This window comes from Tachyglossus aculeatus, chromosome 14 (genome assembly GCF_015852505.1).
Source record: "Tachyglossus aculeatus isolate mTacAcu1 chromosome 14, mTacAcu1.pri, whole genome shotgun sequence".
NCBI lineage: Eukaryota > Metazoa > Chordata > Mammalia > Monotremata > Tachyglossidae > Tachyglossus > Tachyglossus aculeatus.
The window spans coordinates 47621922-47642615 of NC_052079.1; the positions used below are offsets into that span (position 1 = coordinate 47621922).

A 20694-nucleotide genomic window follows, 5' to 3' on the forward strand; every position below is an offset into this window, starting at 1 on the left:
TAAAGACAGATGAGGCCCAGAGAATAATAATAATGATGTTTTTGTTAAGCGCTTACTATGTGCAAAGCACTGTTTTAAGCACAGGGGAAGATACAAGGTGATCAGGTTGTCCCACATTCATTCATTCATTCAATCGTATTTATTGAGCGCTTACTGTGTGCAGGGCACTGTACTAAGCACTTGGGAAGTACAAGTAGAGACAGTCCCTACCCAACAGTGGGCTCACAGTCTAGAAGGGGGAGACAGGGAACAAAACCAAACATATTAACAAGCTAAAATAAATAGAATAAATATGTACAAGGCAAATAAATAGAGTAATAAAAATACGGAACGCTTCACGAATTTACGTGTCATCCTTGCGCAGGGGCCGTGCTAATCTTCTCTATATCGTTCCGTGCTGCCGAAGCGAGCACATGGGGCTTACGGCCTTAATCCCCATTCTACAGATGAGGTAACTGAGGCACAGAGAAGTGAAGGGACTGGCCCAGGGTCACACAGCAGACAGGTGGCGGAGCTGAGATTAGGACTCGTGACCTTCTGATTCTCAGCCACTATGCCATGCTGCTTCTTAAGCCAAGGCAAAGCTCCCTTCTTAATTTTACCATTTTCGGGCCCCTGTTAAAGAGGAGCAGGTCTCGCCCCTCCTCTCCCACCCTCCCAGCGGCTCTTACACAGAGCTGCTTAGCACGTTGGAAATGAAGGGCCATTAGTAAGCCAAACGAGCTCCGCACTAATGAACGCGCACTAATGAACAAGGCCAGGCGACCTCTGACTAGCCTAACTCAGATCCGGCCTCCTAGATTTCTGCATTTCAAACAGCACTTCATTCTGCTTTGCCGTGCCAGCTTGCTCTTGGCTCGGAAGAAGCCTTCCGAAAGGATCTGTGGCCAGGGTGGGCGATCCAGTGGTCCTGCACACCGTCAGCACTCAATAAATACGATCGATCGACTGACTGATTGATTGTTGGCTGGGGCATAAGACGTGGGTCGAAATGTTTCGAGCTCTTGGATGAAAAGTTCTGTGGGAAGATAATAGCAATGATAATTATAATAATAATTATAGTTTCTGTCATATTAAGTGCTTACCATGCGCCAGGCACCGTACTAAGTGCCGGACAAGATTGGATCCAGTCCACGTCCCACATGGGACTCACATTCTTAATCCCCATTTTACGGGTAATCGTGGTGCTTGTTAAACGCTTAGAGTGTGTCAAGCACTGTTCTAAACGCTGGGGAAGATACGAGATAATCAGGTCAGACCCAGTCCCTGTCTTCTAAAGTGCTCACAATCGAAGGAGGAAGGTGAACAGCTATTGAATTCCCATTTTATAATAATAAAATAATAAATAATAATTATTATTATAGTTTCTGTCATATTAAGTGCTTACCATGTGCCAGGCACCGTACTAAGCACTGGACAAGATTGGATCCAGTCCACGTCCCACATGGGACTCACATTCTTAATCCTCATTTTACGGGTAATCGTGGTACTTGTTAAACGCTTAGAGTGTGTCAAGCACTGTTCTAAATGTTGGGGAAGATCAATCAATCAATCAATCAATCCTATTTATTGAGCGCTTACTGTGTGCAGAGCACTGTACTAAGCACTTGGGAAGTACAAGTTGGCAACATATAGAGACAATCCCTACCCAACAGTGGGCTCACAGTTTGGAAGGGGGAGAGAGATACGAGATAATCAGGTCAGACCCAATCCCTGTCTTCTAAAGTGCTCACAATCTTAAGTAGGAAGGAGAACAGCTATTGAATTCCCATTTTAAAATAATAAAATAATAAATAATAATAATAATTATAGTTTCTGTCATATTAAGTGCTTACCATGCACCAGGCACTGTACTAAGCGCTGGACAAGATTGGATCCAGTCCACGTCCCACATGGGACTCACATTCTTAATCCCCATTTTATGGGTAATCGTGGTACTTGTTAAACAGAGTGTGTCAAGCACTGTTCCAAACGCTGGGGAAGATACGAGATAATCAGGTCAGACCCAGTCCCTGTCATCTAAAGTGCTCACAATCGAAGGAGGAAGGAGAACAACTATTGAATTCCCATTTTATAATAATAAAACAATAATAATAATTATAGTTTCTGTCATATTAAGTGCTTACCATGCACCAGGCACTGTACTAAGCGCTGGACAAGATTGGATCCAGTCCACGTCCCACATGGGACTCACATTCTTAATCCCCATTTTATGGGTAATCGTGGTACTTGTTAAACAGAGTGTGTCAAGCACTGTTCCAAACGCTGGGGAAGATACGAGATAATCAGGTCAGACCCAGTCCCTGTCATCTAAAGTGCTCACAATCGAAGGAGGAAGGAGAACAACTATTGAATTCCCATTTTATAATAATAAAACAATAATAATAATTATAGTTTCTGTCATATTAAGTGCTTACCATGCGCCAGGCACCATACTAAGCGCTGGACAAGATTGGATCCAGTCCACGTCCCACATGGGACTCACATTCTTAATCCCCATTTTATGGGTAATCGTGGTACTTGTTAAACAGAGTGTGTCAAGCACTGTTCCAAACGCTGGGGAAGATACGAGATAATCAGGTCAGACCCAGTCCCTGTCATCTAAAGTGCTCACAATCGAAGGAGGAAGGAGAACAACTATTGAATTCCCATTTTATAATAATAAAACAATAATAATAATTATAGTTTCTGTCATATTAAGTGCTTACCATGCGCCAGGCACCATACTAAGCGCTGGACAAGATTGGATCCTGTCCACGTCCCACATGGGACTCATATTCTTAATCCCCATTTTACGGGCGACCGTGGTACTTGTTAAACGCTTAGCGTGTGTCAAGCGCTGTTCTAAACGCTGGGGAAGATATGAGATAATCAGGTCAGACCCAGTCCCTGTCTTCCAAAGTGCTCACAATCTAAGTAGGAAGGAGAACAGCTATTGAATTCCCATTTTATAATAAAATAATAATAATAATAATAATAATAATAATAATTGTTTCTGTCATATTAAGTGTTTACCATGCTTCAGGCACCATACTAAGCGCTGGACAAGATTGGATCCAGTCCACGTCCCACATGGGACTCACATTCTTAATCCTCATTTTACGGGCGATCATGGTACTTGTTAAACGCTTAGCGTGTATCAAGCACTGTTCTAAACGCTGGGGAAGACACAAGATAATCAGGTCAGACCCAGTCCCTATCATCTAAAATGCTCACAATCTAAGGAGGAAGGAGAATAGCTATTGAATTCCCATTTTATAATAATCAAATAATAAATAATTATTATTATTATAGTTTCTGTCATATTAAGTGCTTACCACGTGCCAGGCACCGTAACAGCTATTGAATTCCCATTTTTACCGGTGAGGTAACTGAGGGAAAGAGAGAAGTGACTTGCCCAAGGTCACACAGCAGCCCGTTATGAGCAGGGAATCTGCTGATTTTGTTGTATTGTACTCTCCCAAGCACTTAGTGCAGTGGTCCGCACTTAATAAGTGCTCAATAAATACGATTGATTGATTGATGTGGCAGAGCCGGGAACCCAGGTCTTTTGACTGCCAGGCTCTGGCTGGTCCTATTATGTCGGTCTTCTCAGGGCTGCATAAAACATCACCTTGATGGTGAAAACACAGCAGAAACATCGAGTTACATTTCCTCCCAAGGGCCTGGGGGCGTTTTTTCGTTGGTTTTTGTTGGGTTTGTTTTTTTTTTTTGAAGGTGTCGGAGTAGAAAGCTGTCTTGGAGCTAATAAAATGAACCAGCCCATCATGGCAGAGACAAGGGCCAGGTGGGATAATCAGGGCGGAGATGTCCTGTCTGTGTCAGGACACAGGGCTACTGTGTGGAGAAGCAGCTAGGCCTAACAGGCCTGGGAAACAGGGGACCTGAGTTCTAATTCCGACGCTGCCATTTGTCTTCTGCTGTATGACCCTGGACAAGTTATTTCACTTCTCTGTGCTTCAGTGACCTCATCTTTAAAATGGGGTTGGAGACTGTGAGCCCCATGTGGGACAGGGACTGTGTCCAACCTGCTTAGCTTGTACCTACCCCAGTGCTTAATACAGTCCCTGGCGCGTAGTAAGTTCTTCAAAAATACCATTAAAAAATTGGACTCTATCCAACCTGATCAGCTTGTGTCTACTCCAGCACTTAGTAGAGTGTCTGACACAGAGTAAGTGCTTAACAAATATCATTTAAATAAAGGGGGTGGGGGAACCAACCATTTGAACTTAACCAGAGGGTTGTGGGGAGAAAAAAGCAGGAAAGGGAAAGGGGAAGAGAGAGGAAAACACAGGGAGACTGGTAAGAAGAGATGAAGAGAAACCAGTAGATGTGGAGAAAAATGGAAACTGAGACATACATAAAATAAAAAGAGAAGTGTGAGACAGAGACTTCTCTCTGCTCCTCAGCTCAGCAGTCATTGGCTTCCCTCCTCATCTTCCCTCCTCATCTTCCCTCCCATCCTGTTCAGTAGCCTTTCCTCCTCCTCTCCCTCTTCCCTATCCAATCTTCATTCTTCCCATCTCCCCTCCCTACTTCCCCTCCTCCTTCACCTCCTCTTCCCTCCCCTCCTCCCTTCCTGGATTGACTTAATAATAATAATAATAATAATAATAAGGCATTTGTTAAGCGCTTACTATGTGCAAAGCACTGTTCTAAGCGCTGGGAGGGATGCAAGGTGATCAGGTTGTCCCCACGTGGGGCTCCCAGTCTTCATCCCCATTTTACAGATGAGGTAACTGAGGCTCAGAGAAGTGAAGTGACTTGCCCAGTGTCACACAGCAGACATGTGAGCCCACTGTTGGGTAGGGACTGTCTCTACATGTCGCCAGCTTGTACTTTCCAAGTGCTTGGTACAGTGCTCTGCACACAGTAAGCGCTCAATAAATACGATTGATTGATTGATGTGGCGGATCAGGAATTCGAACCCATGACCTCTGACTCCAAAGCCCGTGCTCTTTCCACTGAGCCACGCTGTTAATGATTTACTGAACACTTATTGTGTGGAGGGCACTAAGCCCTAGAGAGAGTACCACAGAGTTATCACCCTATCCTGGAAATTGGCATTAAAGTAAATTACAGATAAAGAGCTTCCCTGTTACTAGCGGTAATACTATTAATTTGGCCCTTTCTAAGTGCAAAGTACTGTTCTAAGCGCTGTCAAAGGAATATGTATACGAGGTAAAGAGAGGACGAGGCCATGGCTGTGCTTATTGATGATGATGATGATATATATGTATATATGTATATATATTTGTACATATTTATTACTCTTTATTTATTTTACTTGTACATATCTATTCTATTTATTTTATTTTGTTAGTATGTTCGGTTTTGTTGTCTGTCTCCCCCTTTTAGACTGTGAGCCCACTGTTGGGTAGGGACTGTCTCTGTGTGTTGCCAACTTGTACTTCCCAAGCTCTTAGTACAGTGCTCTGCACACAGTAAGCGCTCAATAAATATGATTGATTGATTGATGATGGCATTTGTTAAGCGCTTACTACGTGCAAAGCACTGTTCTAAGCACTGGGGGGGGATACAAGATGATCAGGTTGTCCTCATGTGGGGCTCACAGTCTTCATCCCCATTTTACAGATGAGGTAACTGAGGCTCAGAGAAGTGAAGTGCCCAAGGTCACACAGCAGACACGTGGCGGAAGCGGCATTCGAACCCATGACCTCTGATTCTCAAGCCCGTGCTCTTTCTACTGAGCCACGTATTGCGTTCCAGAGTTGAGGGATGGGCTGGGATATCCCCTGCCTCAGTTTACCTCGCCAAAAGACTGACTCCCTACATAGTCCAAGACAGGATGGTGGGCGGGGGGTCAGAGGAGGTTGCCCCCAGGGAGGCAAAGGATGGGTTTGATTGATTGATTGATTGATTAATAGAGGAAGGGAACGACAGGGCGGCGGCAGGAGAAACAGCTTAAAACTGCAGGCTCTCCATAACACGATGTGAATGTGTCTGTTATATTGTACTCTCCCAAGCGCTTAGCATAGCGGCTAGAGCACGGTCCTGGGAGTTAGAAGGTCGTGGGTTCTAATTCCCACTCTGCCACTTGTCTGCTGCGTGACCTTGGGCAAATCGCTTCACCTCTCTGGGCCTCAGTCCCCTCATCTGTAAAATGGGGATTGAGACTGTGAGCCCCACATGAGGCAGGGACCGTGTCCAACCCGATTCGCTTGAATCCATTCATTCATTCGACCGTATTTATTGAGTGCTTACTGTGTCCACTCATTCATTCAGCCGTATTTATGGAGTGCTTACTGTGCGCAGAGCACTGTACTAAGCGCTCGGGAAAGTCCAATATGGCAAAAAGAGTGACAATCCCTGCCCACCAGGCGCTCACAGGAAGGAGAGAGCCATCAATCCAAATGAACGGACATCAAGCAGTGTGGCTCAGTGGAAAGAGCAAGGGCTTGGGAGTCAGAGGTCATGGGTTCTAATCCCGGCTCTGCCACTTGTCAGCTGTGTGACTTTGGGCAGGTCACTTAACTTCTCTGGGCCTCAGTTCCCTCATCTGGGAAATGGGGATTAAGACTGTGAGCCCCACGTGGGACAACCTGATCACCTTGCATCCCCCCGCCGCCAGTGCTTAGAACAGTGCTTGGCACATAATAATAATAATAATAACAATAATAATGGCATTTGTTCAGCGCTTACTATGTGCCAAGCACTGTTCTAAGTGCTGCTCCTTGATTCATTCATTCAATCACATTTATTGAGCGCTTACTGTGTGCACTGTACTAAGTGCTTGGGAAGTACAAACTGGCAACATACTTCACTTCTCAGGGCCTCAGTTCCCTCATCTGTAAAATGGGGATTAAAACTGTGAGCCCCCCCCCCCCCCCCCGTGGGACAACCTAATCACCTTGCAACCTCCCCAGCGCTTAGAACAGTGCTTTGCACATAGTCAGCACTTAACAAATACCATCATTATTATTCTATACACAGTAATAATAATGATGGTATTTATTAATCGTACACAGTAGTGTCTGGCCCATGGTAAGTGCTTAACCAATATTATTATTAGAAAAGCAGCGTGGCTCAGTGGAAAGAGCATGGGCTTTGGAGTCACTGATCATTCATTCATTCAATCAAATTTATTCATTCATTCATTCAATCAAATTTATTGAGCGCTTACTGTGTGCACAGCACTGCACTAAGCGCTTGGGAAGTACAAATCGGCAACATATAGAGACGGCCCCTACCCAACAACAGGCTCACAGTCTAGAAGGGGGAGACAGACAACAAAACAAAACAAGTAGACAGGTGTCAATACCATCAGAATAAATAGAATTACAGCAATATACACATCATTGATAAAATAGGGTAATAAATATGTACAAATATCCACAAGTGCTGTGGGGAGGGGAAGGGGGTAGGGCAGAGGGAGGGAGTGGGGGCGATGGGGATGGAAGGGGGGTGGTTCTTTTAAAAATTCAATCATATTTATTAAGCATTTACTGTGTGCAGAGAACAGTACTAAGCACTTTGGAAAGTACAATTCAGCATCTGCATACATATAAACACACACACACACACACACACACATATGCATAACATGCAGACTTCTCCATTTGTAGAAGCCAGGATGGTCTAGTGGAAATGGCACTGGACTAGGAGTCAAAAGACTTTGGTTCTAGTGCTGGCTTTGCCATTTGTCTTTTAGACTGTGAGCCCACTGTTGGGTAGGGACTGTCTCTCTATGTTGCCAATTTGTACTTCCCAAGCGCTTAGTACAGTGCTCTGCACATAGTAAGCGCTCAATAAATACGATTGATGATGATGATGATTTGTCTTGTGATCATGGGTTCAAATCCCAGCTCTGCCATTTGTCAGCTGTGTGAGTTTGGGCAAGTCACTTCACTTCTCTGTGCCTCAGTTCCCTCATCTGTACAACGGGGATGAAGACTGGGAGCCCCCCATGGGACAACCTGATCACGTCGTAGCTTTCCCAGCGCTTAGAACAGTGCTTGGCATATAGTAGGTGCTTAACAAATGCCATTATTATTATTATTATATATAGACTGTGAGCCCCTCCGTGGGACAACCTGATCACCTTGTATCCCCCCCAGCGCTTAGAACAGTGCTTTGCACATAGTAAGTGCTTAACAAATGCCATTATTATTATTATTATATATAGACTGTGAGCCCCCTGTGGGACAACCTGATCACCTTGTATCCCCCCCAGCACTTAGAACAGTGCTTTGCACATAGTAAGCGCTTAACAAATGCCATCATTATTATTATATGTATACACACACATGCATGCATATATATGTATACTATGTATACATATATATACATGCATGTGTGCATATATGCATACCACGCACACACACACATGTATATATATATGCATACATGTACATACATGTGTGTGTATATGTATACCATGTATACACATACATTTATGTATATATGTATACTATGTATACATATATATTTATATGTATACTATGTATACATATATACATGCATATGTGTGTATATGTGTACACCATATACACACACATGTGTGTATACATGTATACCCATACGTTTATGTATATATGTATACTATGTATACATATATACATATGTATTTATATGTATACACATATACATGCATATGTGTGTATATGTGTACACCACACACACATATGTAGTATGCACATACATACATATACATATATGTGTGTATATACATGGTGTACACATATACACACATATGCATGTATATATATGAGTACACCATGCATATATACACACATATGCATATGTGTGTATATGTGTACACCATGCATATATACACACATATGCATATGTGTGTATATGTGTACACCATGCATACATACACACATATGCATATGTGTGTATATGTGTACACCATGTATATATACACACATATATGTAGAATACACACACACATACATATATGTGTGTATATATGCATGGTGTACACATATATATATACACATGCATATGTGTATACCATGTATACACACACATACCATGTATACACACACATATATATATACCTACATATGTGTGTGTGTGTGTATATATATGTATATATACCTAGTACAGTGTCTGGCACATGGTAAGCGCTTTAACCAATATTCTCATTCTTATCGATGGGGGGGGGGCAATCGACCCCCCGGAGCCCCCGGGCGTCACGCGGCCGGGCCCAGCTCGCGCGCCCGCCCCTCCCCCACGGCGCCCCACCCCGCCACGCGCCCCGCGCACGAGCCGCGCCGCAGCGGGGCGGGGGGGGGGGGAGGGGCCGGGCGCCTCCCATTGGTCGAGCGGGGCCCCGGGGTCGCCGGCGATTGGCTGAGCGCCGCCCCGGGGGGCGGGGCGGGGGAGCGCGAGGCACTGCAGAGGCTCGGCGGAGGGCAGCTCGGCGGCGCGAGCCGGAGTGAGGGCTGCTTCCCGGGAGCCCTTGCGGCGGGGGGCAAGAGTGGGCAGCCGGGCACGGGCCAAAGCCAGGGGAGTTGAGGCCTCGACTTGCCCCCCCGAGGAGCCCCAAAGGGGCTTGGTTGCTGGGCAGCCCTCGCCCTGCCCAACGCCTCGTGCCTCGAACCCACCGCCCCATCCTAAGCGAAGGCAGGGCCCGACCAAGCCGTCCTCAACCCCCTGCCAACAGGCCTGCAGCAAGGGGCATTAACGCCCCCCCCCCCAAAAAAAAGTTGTTGCATCGCCAGGACAGCGGGCACCCCAGCCCCAGACCTGCGGGCAACTTGGGGAAGGCGACCAAGGGGTGGGCAAGCAGGCCGGGGATGCCAACTTGGGACGCTTAGGCCAAGGCGGGTCCTTGGGGGAGAAGGAGACCCCCCCAACCTCTCCCTCCCTGCCACCCCCCCCCACGTTGGGATTGTCCCCCATGGGGCACCAGTCCGCCCAGGGCCCGCAGGCCGCCCCAAGGAGCTCAGGTCACTGAACGGGGGGCGGGGGGTCCCCCCAAAGACCCGCAACCCCACCAGCAGAAGCGGCCCCTGCCAGAGACGACCCCCCCAAATTGGCTCTTCCAACCCGCAGCGCCGTCGGAACAACTGCTCCTACCAAGGTAAGGGAGAGACCACCCCGGGGGGCAGCGGTGGGCAGTCTTCTAGACTGTCAGCCCACTCTATATCTGTTGCCATATAATAATAATGATGATGATGGCATTTATTAAGCGCTTACTATGTGCAAAGCACTGTTCTAAGCGCTGGGGAGGTGACCAGGGTGTCCCACGGGGTGTCCCACGGGGTGCTCACAGTCTTCATCCCCATTGTACAGATGAGGGAACGGAGGCACAGTGAAGTGACTTGCCCAAAGTCACGCAGCTGACAATTGGCAGAGTTGGGGTTCGAACCCATGACCCCTGACTCCAAAGCCCGGGCTCTTTCCACTGAGCCACGCTGCTTCTCTCTCTCTATATATGTTGCCAACTTGTACTTCCCAAGCGCTTAGTCCGGCGCCCTGCACACAGCAAGCGCTCAGTAAATACGACTGACTGTGAGCCCTCTGTTGGGTAGGGACTGTCTCTAGATGTTGCCAGCTTGTACTTCCCAAGCGCTTAGTCCAGTGCCCTGCACATAGCGAGCGCTCAATAAATACGACTGACTGTGAGCCCACTGTTGGGTAGGGACCGTCTCTAGATGTTGCCAACTTGTACTTCCCAAGCGCTTAGTCCGGTGCCCTGCACACAGCAAGCGCTCAGTAAATACGATTGAATCCATCCCCCCCGCCTTACCTCCTTCCCTTCCCCACAGCACCTGTGTATGTTTGTACATATTTATTACTCTATTTATTTATTTTACTTGTAACTTGTACATCTCTATTCTATTTATTTTACTTTGTTAGTATGTTTGGTTTTGTTCTCTGTCTCCCCCTTCTAGACTGTGAGCCCACTGTTGGGTAGGGACCGTCTCTATATGTTGCCAACTTGTACTTCCCAAGCGCCTAGTATAGTGCTGTGCACACAGTAAGCGCTCAATAAATACGATTGATTGATTGAATGAATGAATGAAAGGTGCCCGGGGAGGCTGCACAGATGGGCCGGCAGGCAGGGCCCAGGCAGCCGGCGACGGGAGAGCCTTGGTGCGAACCTGCCCTGCAGTCGGGATAACTACTGCTCCTAATAATAACGGTATTTGCTAATAATAATAATAATAATAATAATAATGATGATGGCATTTATTAAGCGCTTACTATATGCAAAGCACTGTTCTAAGCACTGGGCAGGTTACAAGGTGATCAGGTTGTCCCACGGGGGGCTCACAGACTTAATCCCCATTTTACAGATGAGGGAACTGAGGCCCGGAGAAGTGAAGTGACTGGCCCAAAGTCACCCAGCTGACAAGTGGCGGAGCCGGGATTCGAACCCATGACCTCTGATTCCAAAGCCCGTGCTCTTTCCACTGAGCCACGGTGCTTCTCTAAGCACTTACTGTATGCCAAGATTCAGAAAGCACTATATCTTTTAAACATAATAATAATCTAGACTGTAAGCCTGTTGTTGGGTAGGGACCGTCTCTATATGTTGCCAGCTTGTACTTCCCAAGCACATAGTACAGTGCTGTGCACACAGTAAGCGCTCAATAAATTGGATTGAATGAATAATAATGATGGTATTTGTTAAGCGCTTACTATGTGCAAAGCTAACTGTTCTAAGCGCCGGGGTAGATACAAGGCAATCGGATTGTCCCACGGGGTGCACACCGTCTTTAATCCCCATTTTGCGGATGAGGGAACTGAGGCACAGGGCAGTTAAATGGCTTGCCCAAGGTCACACAGCAGACAAGTGGCAGAGCCGGGATTAGAACCCACGTCCTCTGCCTCCCGAGCCCGTGCACTTTCCACTAAGCCACGGTGCTTCTCCACCGTGCCCAGTTATTAATACATTTGTGCCCAGCGCTAAGAACAGTGCTGGGAACATAGTAAGCGCTTAACAAACGTGGGCTCTGGTGAAATGCCCGGAATTGGTGATGGGAGATCCCTAGTGGGAAGCTGCCCTGCAGTTGGGATAATCATTATTAATAATAATAATAGTCCAACCTGATTAGCCTGGATCTAGCCCAGCGCTTAGTACAGTGCCCGGCACGTAGTGCTTGACAAATACCATAAAAAGAAAAAAAGATCAGAAAGGTCTCATCGTTGAGGATATTTGGGGGTCATCACAGTGGGGACTCTTCCAGCGCTTAGTACGGTGCCTGGCACATAGTAAGCGCTAAACAAATACCATCATTATTATTATTACTATTATTTTTATTCCCCGTCACTCATCCTGTTGGTCTCTGGCTGTTTTTCTCCTCCGTCCCCTGTTTTCAAGGTGGCTACAGTCCCCCGTCTTTTGCTGACACTAATGGAGCAGCCCGTGGAGATGCAGCCGGGAACGGGGGACCTTCCCATGGATTTTAACTGTGCCTGATATGTTTGATTCCGGGTGTAGTGGGCTCCCCGATTCCACTGTTGCACTCATTCATTCAGTCGTATTTATTGAGTGCTTACTGTGTGTACAGCACTGTACTAAGTGCTTGGGAAGTCCAAGTTGGCAACATATAGAGACGGTCCCTACCCGACAGCAGGCTCACACTCCCCACCCTCCAAGCAGTAGTCCTCTCCAGGAGACTCTAAGGGGAGACCACAGTCTCCCCTGGCTGAAGGGAAAGTGTAGAGAGGGATTAGGGGAGAACCAGGTGGTTAATAATAATGGTATTGACTAAGTGCTTACTATATACCAGGCATCATACTAAGCGTTGGAAGAGTCCCCACTGTGATGACGGATGAGAGGATACAGTCCCAATCCCACATGGGGCTTACAGTCTAAGAGGGATGGAGAACTGGTATTTTGTCCCCACTTAACAGATGAGAAAACTGAGGTCCAGGGAAGTTCGGGGACAGCGATAAAAGCCGTGAGATTCCCAGCAGGGGCAGTATCACGGATGACCTTCCAAATGGGAAAAATGACCGCTATCAGCCCATCCCACTGCCTAGAAAAATGCCCGCTGAAGGCACTAGGGGGGAAGATTCAAGGAAGCGCAAAGTCTCGCAGAACCAGCCCGGGTTGGGGACTCAATACATGCGAACTAAAAGATGATATAGTAAGAGTCGGGGCGTGAGGGAGACCGAGTTGCAGAAATCATCCCCACCACCCCTATACAAATCACCTCCCGGATTGTTTAGAGAAACCTCCTTGTGGCTACAGAAACGAGAGCCAAAGAGTCAGCGTGTGTCAGGACTCCAGCCCCTTTGACAGCCGCAGCAGTCGGAGAAGCGCAGCACTGCTTCCACTAGCTGCTCAGAAGCAGGAATCTGGCCGGCTGGGCGACTTCTGGTCCCTCCTTCAACCAGCCGGGCCTGTTTCCCAAGGACGTGGACAGTGAGGTTTATCCTCTTGTCTTTAGGGAGACTCGGGGGCTGACCTGAGCATCTTCCGTTTGGAAACTAACATCCTCTAGACCCCGTGCTCATTTTCTCTGTGTCTCGCGTGCCCTCTCCTTCTCACATCTGTCTCGCTCTGCAGCTGCCAGCCCAGGGGAGGCAAACCTTCTGGTCTCAGGTGAATGGGCAGAAGCATTTTCCAGGCTGCGCGTGTGCTGCCTCTTGGAGAGAAGGAAAGGGGGGAGGGAGGTATGTGCACCCCCCTCAGTACTCAGGAGCGCTACTGGGAGCCCCTGGAAAATTTTCTGGTTTCTTGTTTTGAGGGATCTGTGACCACCGGTTTAAAGGGAATTAATTCCACCCTTCTTTCTCATGTGAAATTCCTTGCTTTGGCTCCTGGGCAGAACAGACTGTTTAAAAACTCCTCTTGGGTGACTGGGCCAGCCTTCAGCCTCACCTCTTCCTCAGGCTCCCACACCGCTTGCCACTTTTCCTCCTCCCCACAATTTCCTCGAATTAACTTCACAAGTAACTCTGTAAGAGAGGGGATTTCCCCAGGCTTGGTCGGGGCTAAAGCTAGCTTCCCAGGCTGCTGAATAGACCTCTGCTGGAGGGTGGATTTTTTTTGTTTTGGTTTGGTTCTTTTATGGCTTTTGGTAAGCACTTACTATGTGTCAAATACTGTTCTAAATGCTGGGGTGAGTACAAGTTAATTCGATCCTACATAGTCTGTGTTGCGCATGGAGCAGGAGGAGGAAGCACAGGTATTTAATCCCCATTTTTTTGAGTTGAAGAAACTGAGGCACAGAGAAATTGACTTGTCCAAGGTCACACAGCAAGGAAAGCTGATCCAGGATTAGAACCAAGGCCCTCTGTCTCCCAGGCAGAAATGTGAGCCTTATAGACTGTGAGCCCACTGTTGGGTAGGGACTGTCTCTATATGTTGCCAATTTGTACTTCCCAAGCGCTTAGTACAGTGCTCCGCACATAGTAAGCGCTCAATAAATACGATTGATGATGATGATGATATAAGATTATCAGATCGGGCATAGTCCCTGTCACACATTGGGCTCACAATCTGAAATGGAGGGAGAACAGGTATTTAATCCCCTTTTTGTAGATGAGGAAACTGAGGTCCAAAGAAGTAAAGTGACTTGCCCAAGGTCATAAAACGGGCAAGTTGTAGAGGCAGGATTAGAATCCAGGTCCTCTGATTCCCAGACCTGTGCTTTTTCTACTAAGGCCAGTATCTTCAGAGTTTTCCTATGGGCTATGCAGTCGACATTTTCCACACAGTCTCCACTCGGTGCTCAGACTCCCTCTCTCTCCCCTCCCACTGGCACCCCCTGAGGTGGTTCTGCCCGGGATGCCCCTCTGAAAAGGTTGGGGTTCAGGGTCCCAGTTCACTTGACTTCCTCAGCCTCCGGGGTTTGGCCTTCCGGGAATCCCCTCAGCCTGAAAGAAAGTGAGCCCTCCCTCAGCTCCCACCCTCTCAGCCAGGCAGGGCTGGGAACTTGGCAGGGAGTGGGCGGGCAGGGGTGGGTGGGGAGTCCCAGGGATGCTGGAAGCACATTTGAGCTCTGGTGTGGCTTGACTGGCAGGAAAGGCAAGGTTTTTGGGGTTTTTCTTTAATGTGCTTGTGCTGATGAGATGGGCTTCTTGCCCTGCCTGGGAACGTGTGGCCATTGAGGATGCCATTTTAACATTCGCCCCAAGGCCCCCAGGAGTTGCCATCTTTTCCAGGCTCAGGCCAGAAGCATCTCATCTATCCCCCTGTCTCCAGTCAGGTCGTTGTCTCTGGCTTTTTGATGTTCTCCAGTGATAGAGATTCCACTCCCCATTCCAGGGCTTAACAACCCTCTCTGTCAGGAAATTCTTCTACAGAATCAGCCTAACTCCCCACTGCTGCAACGTAAGCCCGATTCTTCTTATTTGGCCCCCACCCTCAGAATCAAACCCCAAGGACGGGCCGGGGACACAAGTCGAGCAGGAGAGAGCAAGGTTGGACCGGGCGTTTAGCGGAGGATGTTTGCCAGCTCCGTGGTGGGGGGAGGTAGAGCCATCAGGGATTGGGAATGGCAGACTTAGTCGAGCCCTGAGGCACACCTTAAAGGACAACCTCGGGGCCTCCTGCAATTCTTTCCAGTTCCCAAACGACCTTTTCTCTCATCAGTCAGTCAGTCCATTTCGGGAAGAAACCCAGAAGCGGGGCTGGGTAACGCGATCTGGCTTCGGCTCTCGGAGCCCGGCTAGCCGAGAGCCAGCTGTGGACGGCTCGGGTCCTGCCCGACAAAGCCGTCTCCCTCCCTCCCTCTGGGACCCCGGCCCTCACTGTCCTCTCTCCCCCAACTCTCTTCTGCCACTCAGCGATGATGAAGACAGCATCCAGTGGGAGCTGCGCGCTCAGCGTGCCAGCCAAAAACTCCTACCGCATGGTGGTTCTGGGGGCCTCGCGCGTCGGCAAGAGCTCCATCGTTTCACGCTTCCTGAATGGCCGCTTTGAAGACCAGTACACCCCCACCATCGAGGACTTCCACCGCAAGGTCTACAACATCCGGGGAGACATGTACCAGCTGGATATCCTGGACACGTCCGGGAACCACCCCTTCCCAGCCATGAGGAGGCTGTCCATCCTGACAGGTGAGGCCTGGAGCGGGTAGCGAAGAAGAGAGAGGGACCTGTCTGGGCTGAGATCCCTGGGTTCTGTCCAGAGCCCAGTCCGGCCGGGCGGCCCCGCAGACATCGTCCCGTGTGGCCCAACTGAGCTCCTGGTTCTTGGAGCTGTGCCGAATTGGAGGGGACGGGGGGCTATGAGTCGGGATGGAGAGTCGGTCGTATTTATTGAGTGATTACTCTGTGCAGAGCACTGCAGCACTTGGGAGAGTATAATATAGCAATATAATGGACACATTCCCTGCCCACAGTGAGCTTAGAGTCTCGAGGAGGGAGGTGAACCCTCTCCAGGGGCCAGAGGTCGCTTAATCAAAGCTCTGAATGAACCCTGGCGGGCAGGCACTGCCCTGGGAGAAGATGCCACAGGCTGTCTGTCTGGGTGAGGAGATTGGGGGGATAAATGGGGGATGGTGTGGACCAGTGGGGGTCTGTGGGTGGGTGGGAGGACTCGTATTCCTGCCCTGTGCACAAGAACACTGAAGCTGGCCCAGTGCAAGTCAGTACCCCCGTCCCTGGGGTCCCCGGGGTGTGGCCAGAGAATCCGTCCACGGCCGTAGGGGTGGGGGTAGGAGGCGGGAGGCCCAGACCAGGGAAAGAAAACGCGCCTGCAGGGTGGGCCGGCTGGGGGCTGCCAAGTGGCTGGTCTGAGAGGCTCCTTCCGGCTGTTCTCGCCCTTTGTGAGCCTTAAAGAGCAGCGAGTGGCAGCTGGCTCCTCAGCATGGGTGGGGGCGGGCCGCTCTTCAGACCAAAATGGCACCCTGAGTGCCAGTGACAGAGCCGGGAGGAGAGAGTCCAGCTGAGACCCTCGGGAAGAAATGGGGGGCTCTACCCGCCTCGGGTGACAGGACAGAAACGGTCCTCGGAAAGAGCGGGAGAGACAGGGACCCTTTAGACGGGGGCATTTGCTGAGAGCAGAGAACCCCTGCCCCCTCGCCGCCTAGGAGAATTGGAAGAATATAGATGGGAGAGTAGAGGGGACGGTAACGGTAGTTGTGGTATTTGTTAAACCCTTACTGTGTGCCAGGCACTGTACTAAATGCTGAATAAGCAAAGGCAGAGCTGGGATGGGCTCTGATTCGCCTCAGAGTCCCTGGGCACAGCCCATCCTGGGTGGCCAGGTGAGTGACTGCCCTCAGTAATCCAGCCTCAGTGGCCATCTGCCCGCTCGGCCAGGTCCAATCAGGACTGCACGGGCGAGGCGCAGCCTGAGGGAAGGCAGCAGGGCCCAGGAACCCCCACTGGTTGGGATTAGTCCCAGCCCGGGCATCGGGAGCGAAGTCCTGGAAAGGGTCACCATAGTCCCACTGAGAAGGATCAAAACCTAAGGAGCGAATTCAAGCGCCCCCGATTAACCAATGTGCCTCCTTCTACGCCCCTGCCCCCGCTTTCTCCCCCTCTCTTTCTCCCTCAGGCGACGTCTTCGTCTTGGTGTTCAGCCTGGACAACCGGGAGTCGTTTGACGAGGTCAAGCGGCTGCAGAAGCAGATTCTGGAGGTCAAGTCCTGCCTGAAGAACAAGACCAAGGAGACAGCCGATCTGCCCATGGTCATCTGCGGCAACAAGAGCGACCACGGGGAGCTGTTCCGCCAGGTGCGGGCCGACGAGGCCGAGCGGCTGGCCTCGGGGGACGAGAACTGCGCCTACTTCGAGGTGTCCGCCAAGAAGAACACCAACGTGGACGAGATGTTCTACGTGCTGTTCAGCATGGCCAAGCTGCCCCATGAGATGAGCCCGGCCCTCCACCGCAAGATCTCCGTCCAGTACGGCGACGCCTTCCACCCCAAGCCCTTCTGCATGCGCCGGGTCAAGGAGATGGACGCCTACGGGATGATCTCGCCGTTCGCCCGCCGGCCCAGCGTCAACAGCGACCTCAAGTACATCAAGGCCAAGGTGCTGAGGGAGGGCCAGGCCCGCGAGCGGGAGAAGTGCAGCCTGCAGTGAGTGGGGGCCGGCTCCCCGGCCCGCGGCGGACGGGCAGTGCCTTAAGGGAGATGGACCTGGGCCACCCTCCGCCCCCGTCCGAGGGGCTGTCCCCGAGCCCGTGGTCACAGCCGCCAAGTTTTGTAAATAACCCCGGGGGCTCAGTGGAGGAGGTCCCGGCAACCCCGGCTTCTCTGCCTCATCCTTTCTGTGGACCGCTCCGTAAACCAACCTCCGGCTGTCTCTCCTCCATGATGAAGGATGCCGCTCTGCGGAAGAGGAAGGGAAGGCGGGGCAGGGGACTGTGGGATACCTTTGGCCAGGACCGTGCCCTAGGGCAGAGCGGCTTCACTTCCGAAGACCCCCACAGCCCTGCCCCTGCACCCATGAGAACGGGGACCCCAGAACGCGGCTTTCTCTAGGATATTTTCCCAGGGGAAGGATGACCCAGAGGGTCTCAGGCACTCCGGGGCTGGAAGGCTCCGCCCCCGGAGCCTGCCTTGTGACGTTGGTTTCTCCTCGCCCACCCCCATACCAAGTTGAGCCAGTGGCATTTGTGTGTTTGAAATGGAGTGTCAACTACTGAAGCGCTCTTGTCTTTTGAAGCTGCCCGTTTTCTAGGTTATTAGCATCATTGACCTTATTATTGTTCGTATTTTGTTTCCTTTAACACATCAGTCGTTGGAGTTGAAATCGTGGTACTGTAAAAGCCCAGCCCGCCCTCCTTGGCCAGCTAGCTGGCCGGTTCCGCAACTGCTCAATCCTGGCGTCTCCCCTTCCATTCCCCCAGGCCTTAGGATCCAATCCCTGACCTTCCTCCCCCAACCCCATTCCCCCTGTCCCTCTCCCACTCCCATTTCCCTCTGACCCTAGCTCAGAGCGGGTAAGGCTTTAGGCAAGACACTGGCTTAGAGCCCGAATCTGGGGTCAGTGTGAGCCTGGGCGCTTGATGGACTTGTGACGCAGGACAAACCCTTTTGCTGATCTGAGCCAGTTTCCCCCTTGTAAAACAAAGTCACTGACCCTGTAAGCCTCTCCCCCTGTCCTTCCTTCAGATTAATCCCAAAAAGCAATCCAGGTTCCCCCAAGAATACTGAACTGTTGGGCCAGAAGGCACCCAGAACCTCCCCTTTTAACCAGCTTGGCCCTTGGAGTCACCAATTCTCTGGTTCGGCGCCTCTCTCCCCAACCCCGGCTACCCCAGCTCCTTGCTCCCGCCCATCCCTCTCAGCATTTTGCAGATGGCATGCTGGACTTTTGTTCTCTTGGACACGGTGGGCAGCCCTTCTTGTTAGAAGGCTAGTCCAGGCCGTGCGCATGCCGGCCATGCCTCATTCCCCAATTCCACTCCCGGGTGCGGGTTTGTAGTGTGAAGGGCAGAGGCCCTGAAGGCCACCCGGTTCTCCAGTGGACCCGGCCCATCCCCCTCTCCCCTCACCGAACCACGGGGTGCCCCACGTCTGAGCCTTGCCGCATACTGTACAGAGGTGAGAAGATCTGGTCTTGTTTTAGAAATCTGGTGCCATGGATACATCCTGTTGCTCTCTTCCTGTATAAATATGGGTACTGTACAATTAAAGCAGATTTATTTATAAGCCGTGTCCAGGCTGTCTGTGCGTTTGCAGGGACACGGTAGATTAGTTTAGAGTTCCGTTCGGCCTCAGCCACGGCGTGGCCGGAAAGCGGGGCCTTACTAAGGCCAGTCAGGTCCCTCCACGGGCAGCCTGGCTGCCGAGGGAAGAGTGGGCCTGGAGGAAGAACTCACACTTTTTTTGTTGTTGCTGTTAAGTTCTTACTATGGGCCAGGCACCGTGCTAAGCGCTGAGGTAGATACAGGCTAATCAGGTTGGACAAAGTCCGTATCCCACGTGGGGCCTTCGGTCTTCATCCCCATTTTACAGATGAGGTAACTGAAGCACACAAGTGAAGCTACTTGCCCGAGGTCACACAGCGGGCAAGCGGTGGAGACAGGATTCGACCCCAGGCCCAAGCTGTGCCTATGCTGCTGCTTTCAAACCTCCAACCACCCTTGAGATTTTTGGCCAAGAGATTTTTGCCGGTGATTCTTCTCAGCTCCTTACACTCTTCCCACCAGGCAGCGTGGCTCAGTGGAAAGAGCATGGGCTTGTAAGTCAGAGGTCATGGGTTCTAATCCTAGCTCCGCCACTTATTGGCTGTATGCCTTTGGGCAAGTCACAACTTCTCTGTGCCTGTTACCCCATCTGTAAAATGAGGATTAAGATTGTGAGCCCCAAGTGGGACAACATGATCACCTTGTATCGCCCCGGCGTTTAGAACAGTGCTTTGCACATAGTAAGCGCTTAACAAACGCCATCATTATTAGTAGTAGTAGGAGGAGAATCGAGTGCACTGAACTGGGTGCCCAAAGTACAGAATAACAAAGTGACACATTCCTTGCCCACAAGGAGCTTCCACTCTTCTAGAGGAAACAAAGGAGGATTTCAGGAGGACTTAGAAGATGGAATAGCTGTGGTCTGGTTCCCTCGGGTTTGAAAGGGGAAGGAGTTCAAGGACATAAGCAAGGGATCGGCGCTGCTGGAGTCGAGCGCAATGCAGTGAGAAGGTGAGCTTGGGAGAAGCGGGCGGTGAAAGTGGGGGGTAGTCGGGAAAGAATTAATCAATGGTATTTATTGAGTGCTTAGTGTGCTAAGCACTTTGGAGAGTACAATATAACATTCCCTGCCCACAGTGAGAAACTGGGTCAGGGTTGAATGTTTTCTTCTGCACTAA

General features: G+C 50.2%; 1 protein-coding gene and 1 pseudogene across 1 annotated transcript; one reads left to right on the plus strand and one right to left on the minus strand.

The window, feature by feature from the left end:
- Window positions 1-319: 319 nt before the first annotated feature.
- On the minus strand, window positions 320-413 carry LOC119937371 (annotated as a pseudogene).
- An 8989-nt stretch (window positions 414-9402) lies between these two features.
- RASD2 (RASD family member 2) lies at window positions 9403-19535 on the plus strand. The gene is made up of 3 exons (XM_038756902.1): window positions 9403-10051; window positions 15718-15990; window positions 17435-19535. The coding sequence occupies exons 2-3, from the start codon at window positions 15720-15722 to the stop codon at window positions 17962-17964; spliced, it is 801 nt and encodes a 266-aa protein (XP_038612830.1). The 5' UTR covers window positions 9403-10051; window positions 15718-15719; the 3' UTR covers window positions 17965-19535.
- Window positions 19536-20694: the final 1159 nt, after the last annotated feature.

What these genes read in the sequence shown, in the direction of transcription:
- RASD2 (XM_038756902.1), top strand. Translation starts at nt 15,720, where the DNA reads ATGATGAAGACAGCATCCAGTGGGAGCTGCGCGCTCAGCGTGCCAGCC. An exon ending in GAGGCTGTCCATCCTGACAG is followed by an intron (nt 15,991 to 17,434) that starts GTGAGGCCTGGA and finishes TTTCTCCCTCAG; the next exon opens with GCGACGTCTTCGTCTTGGTG.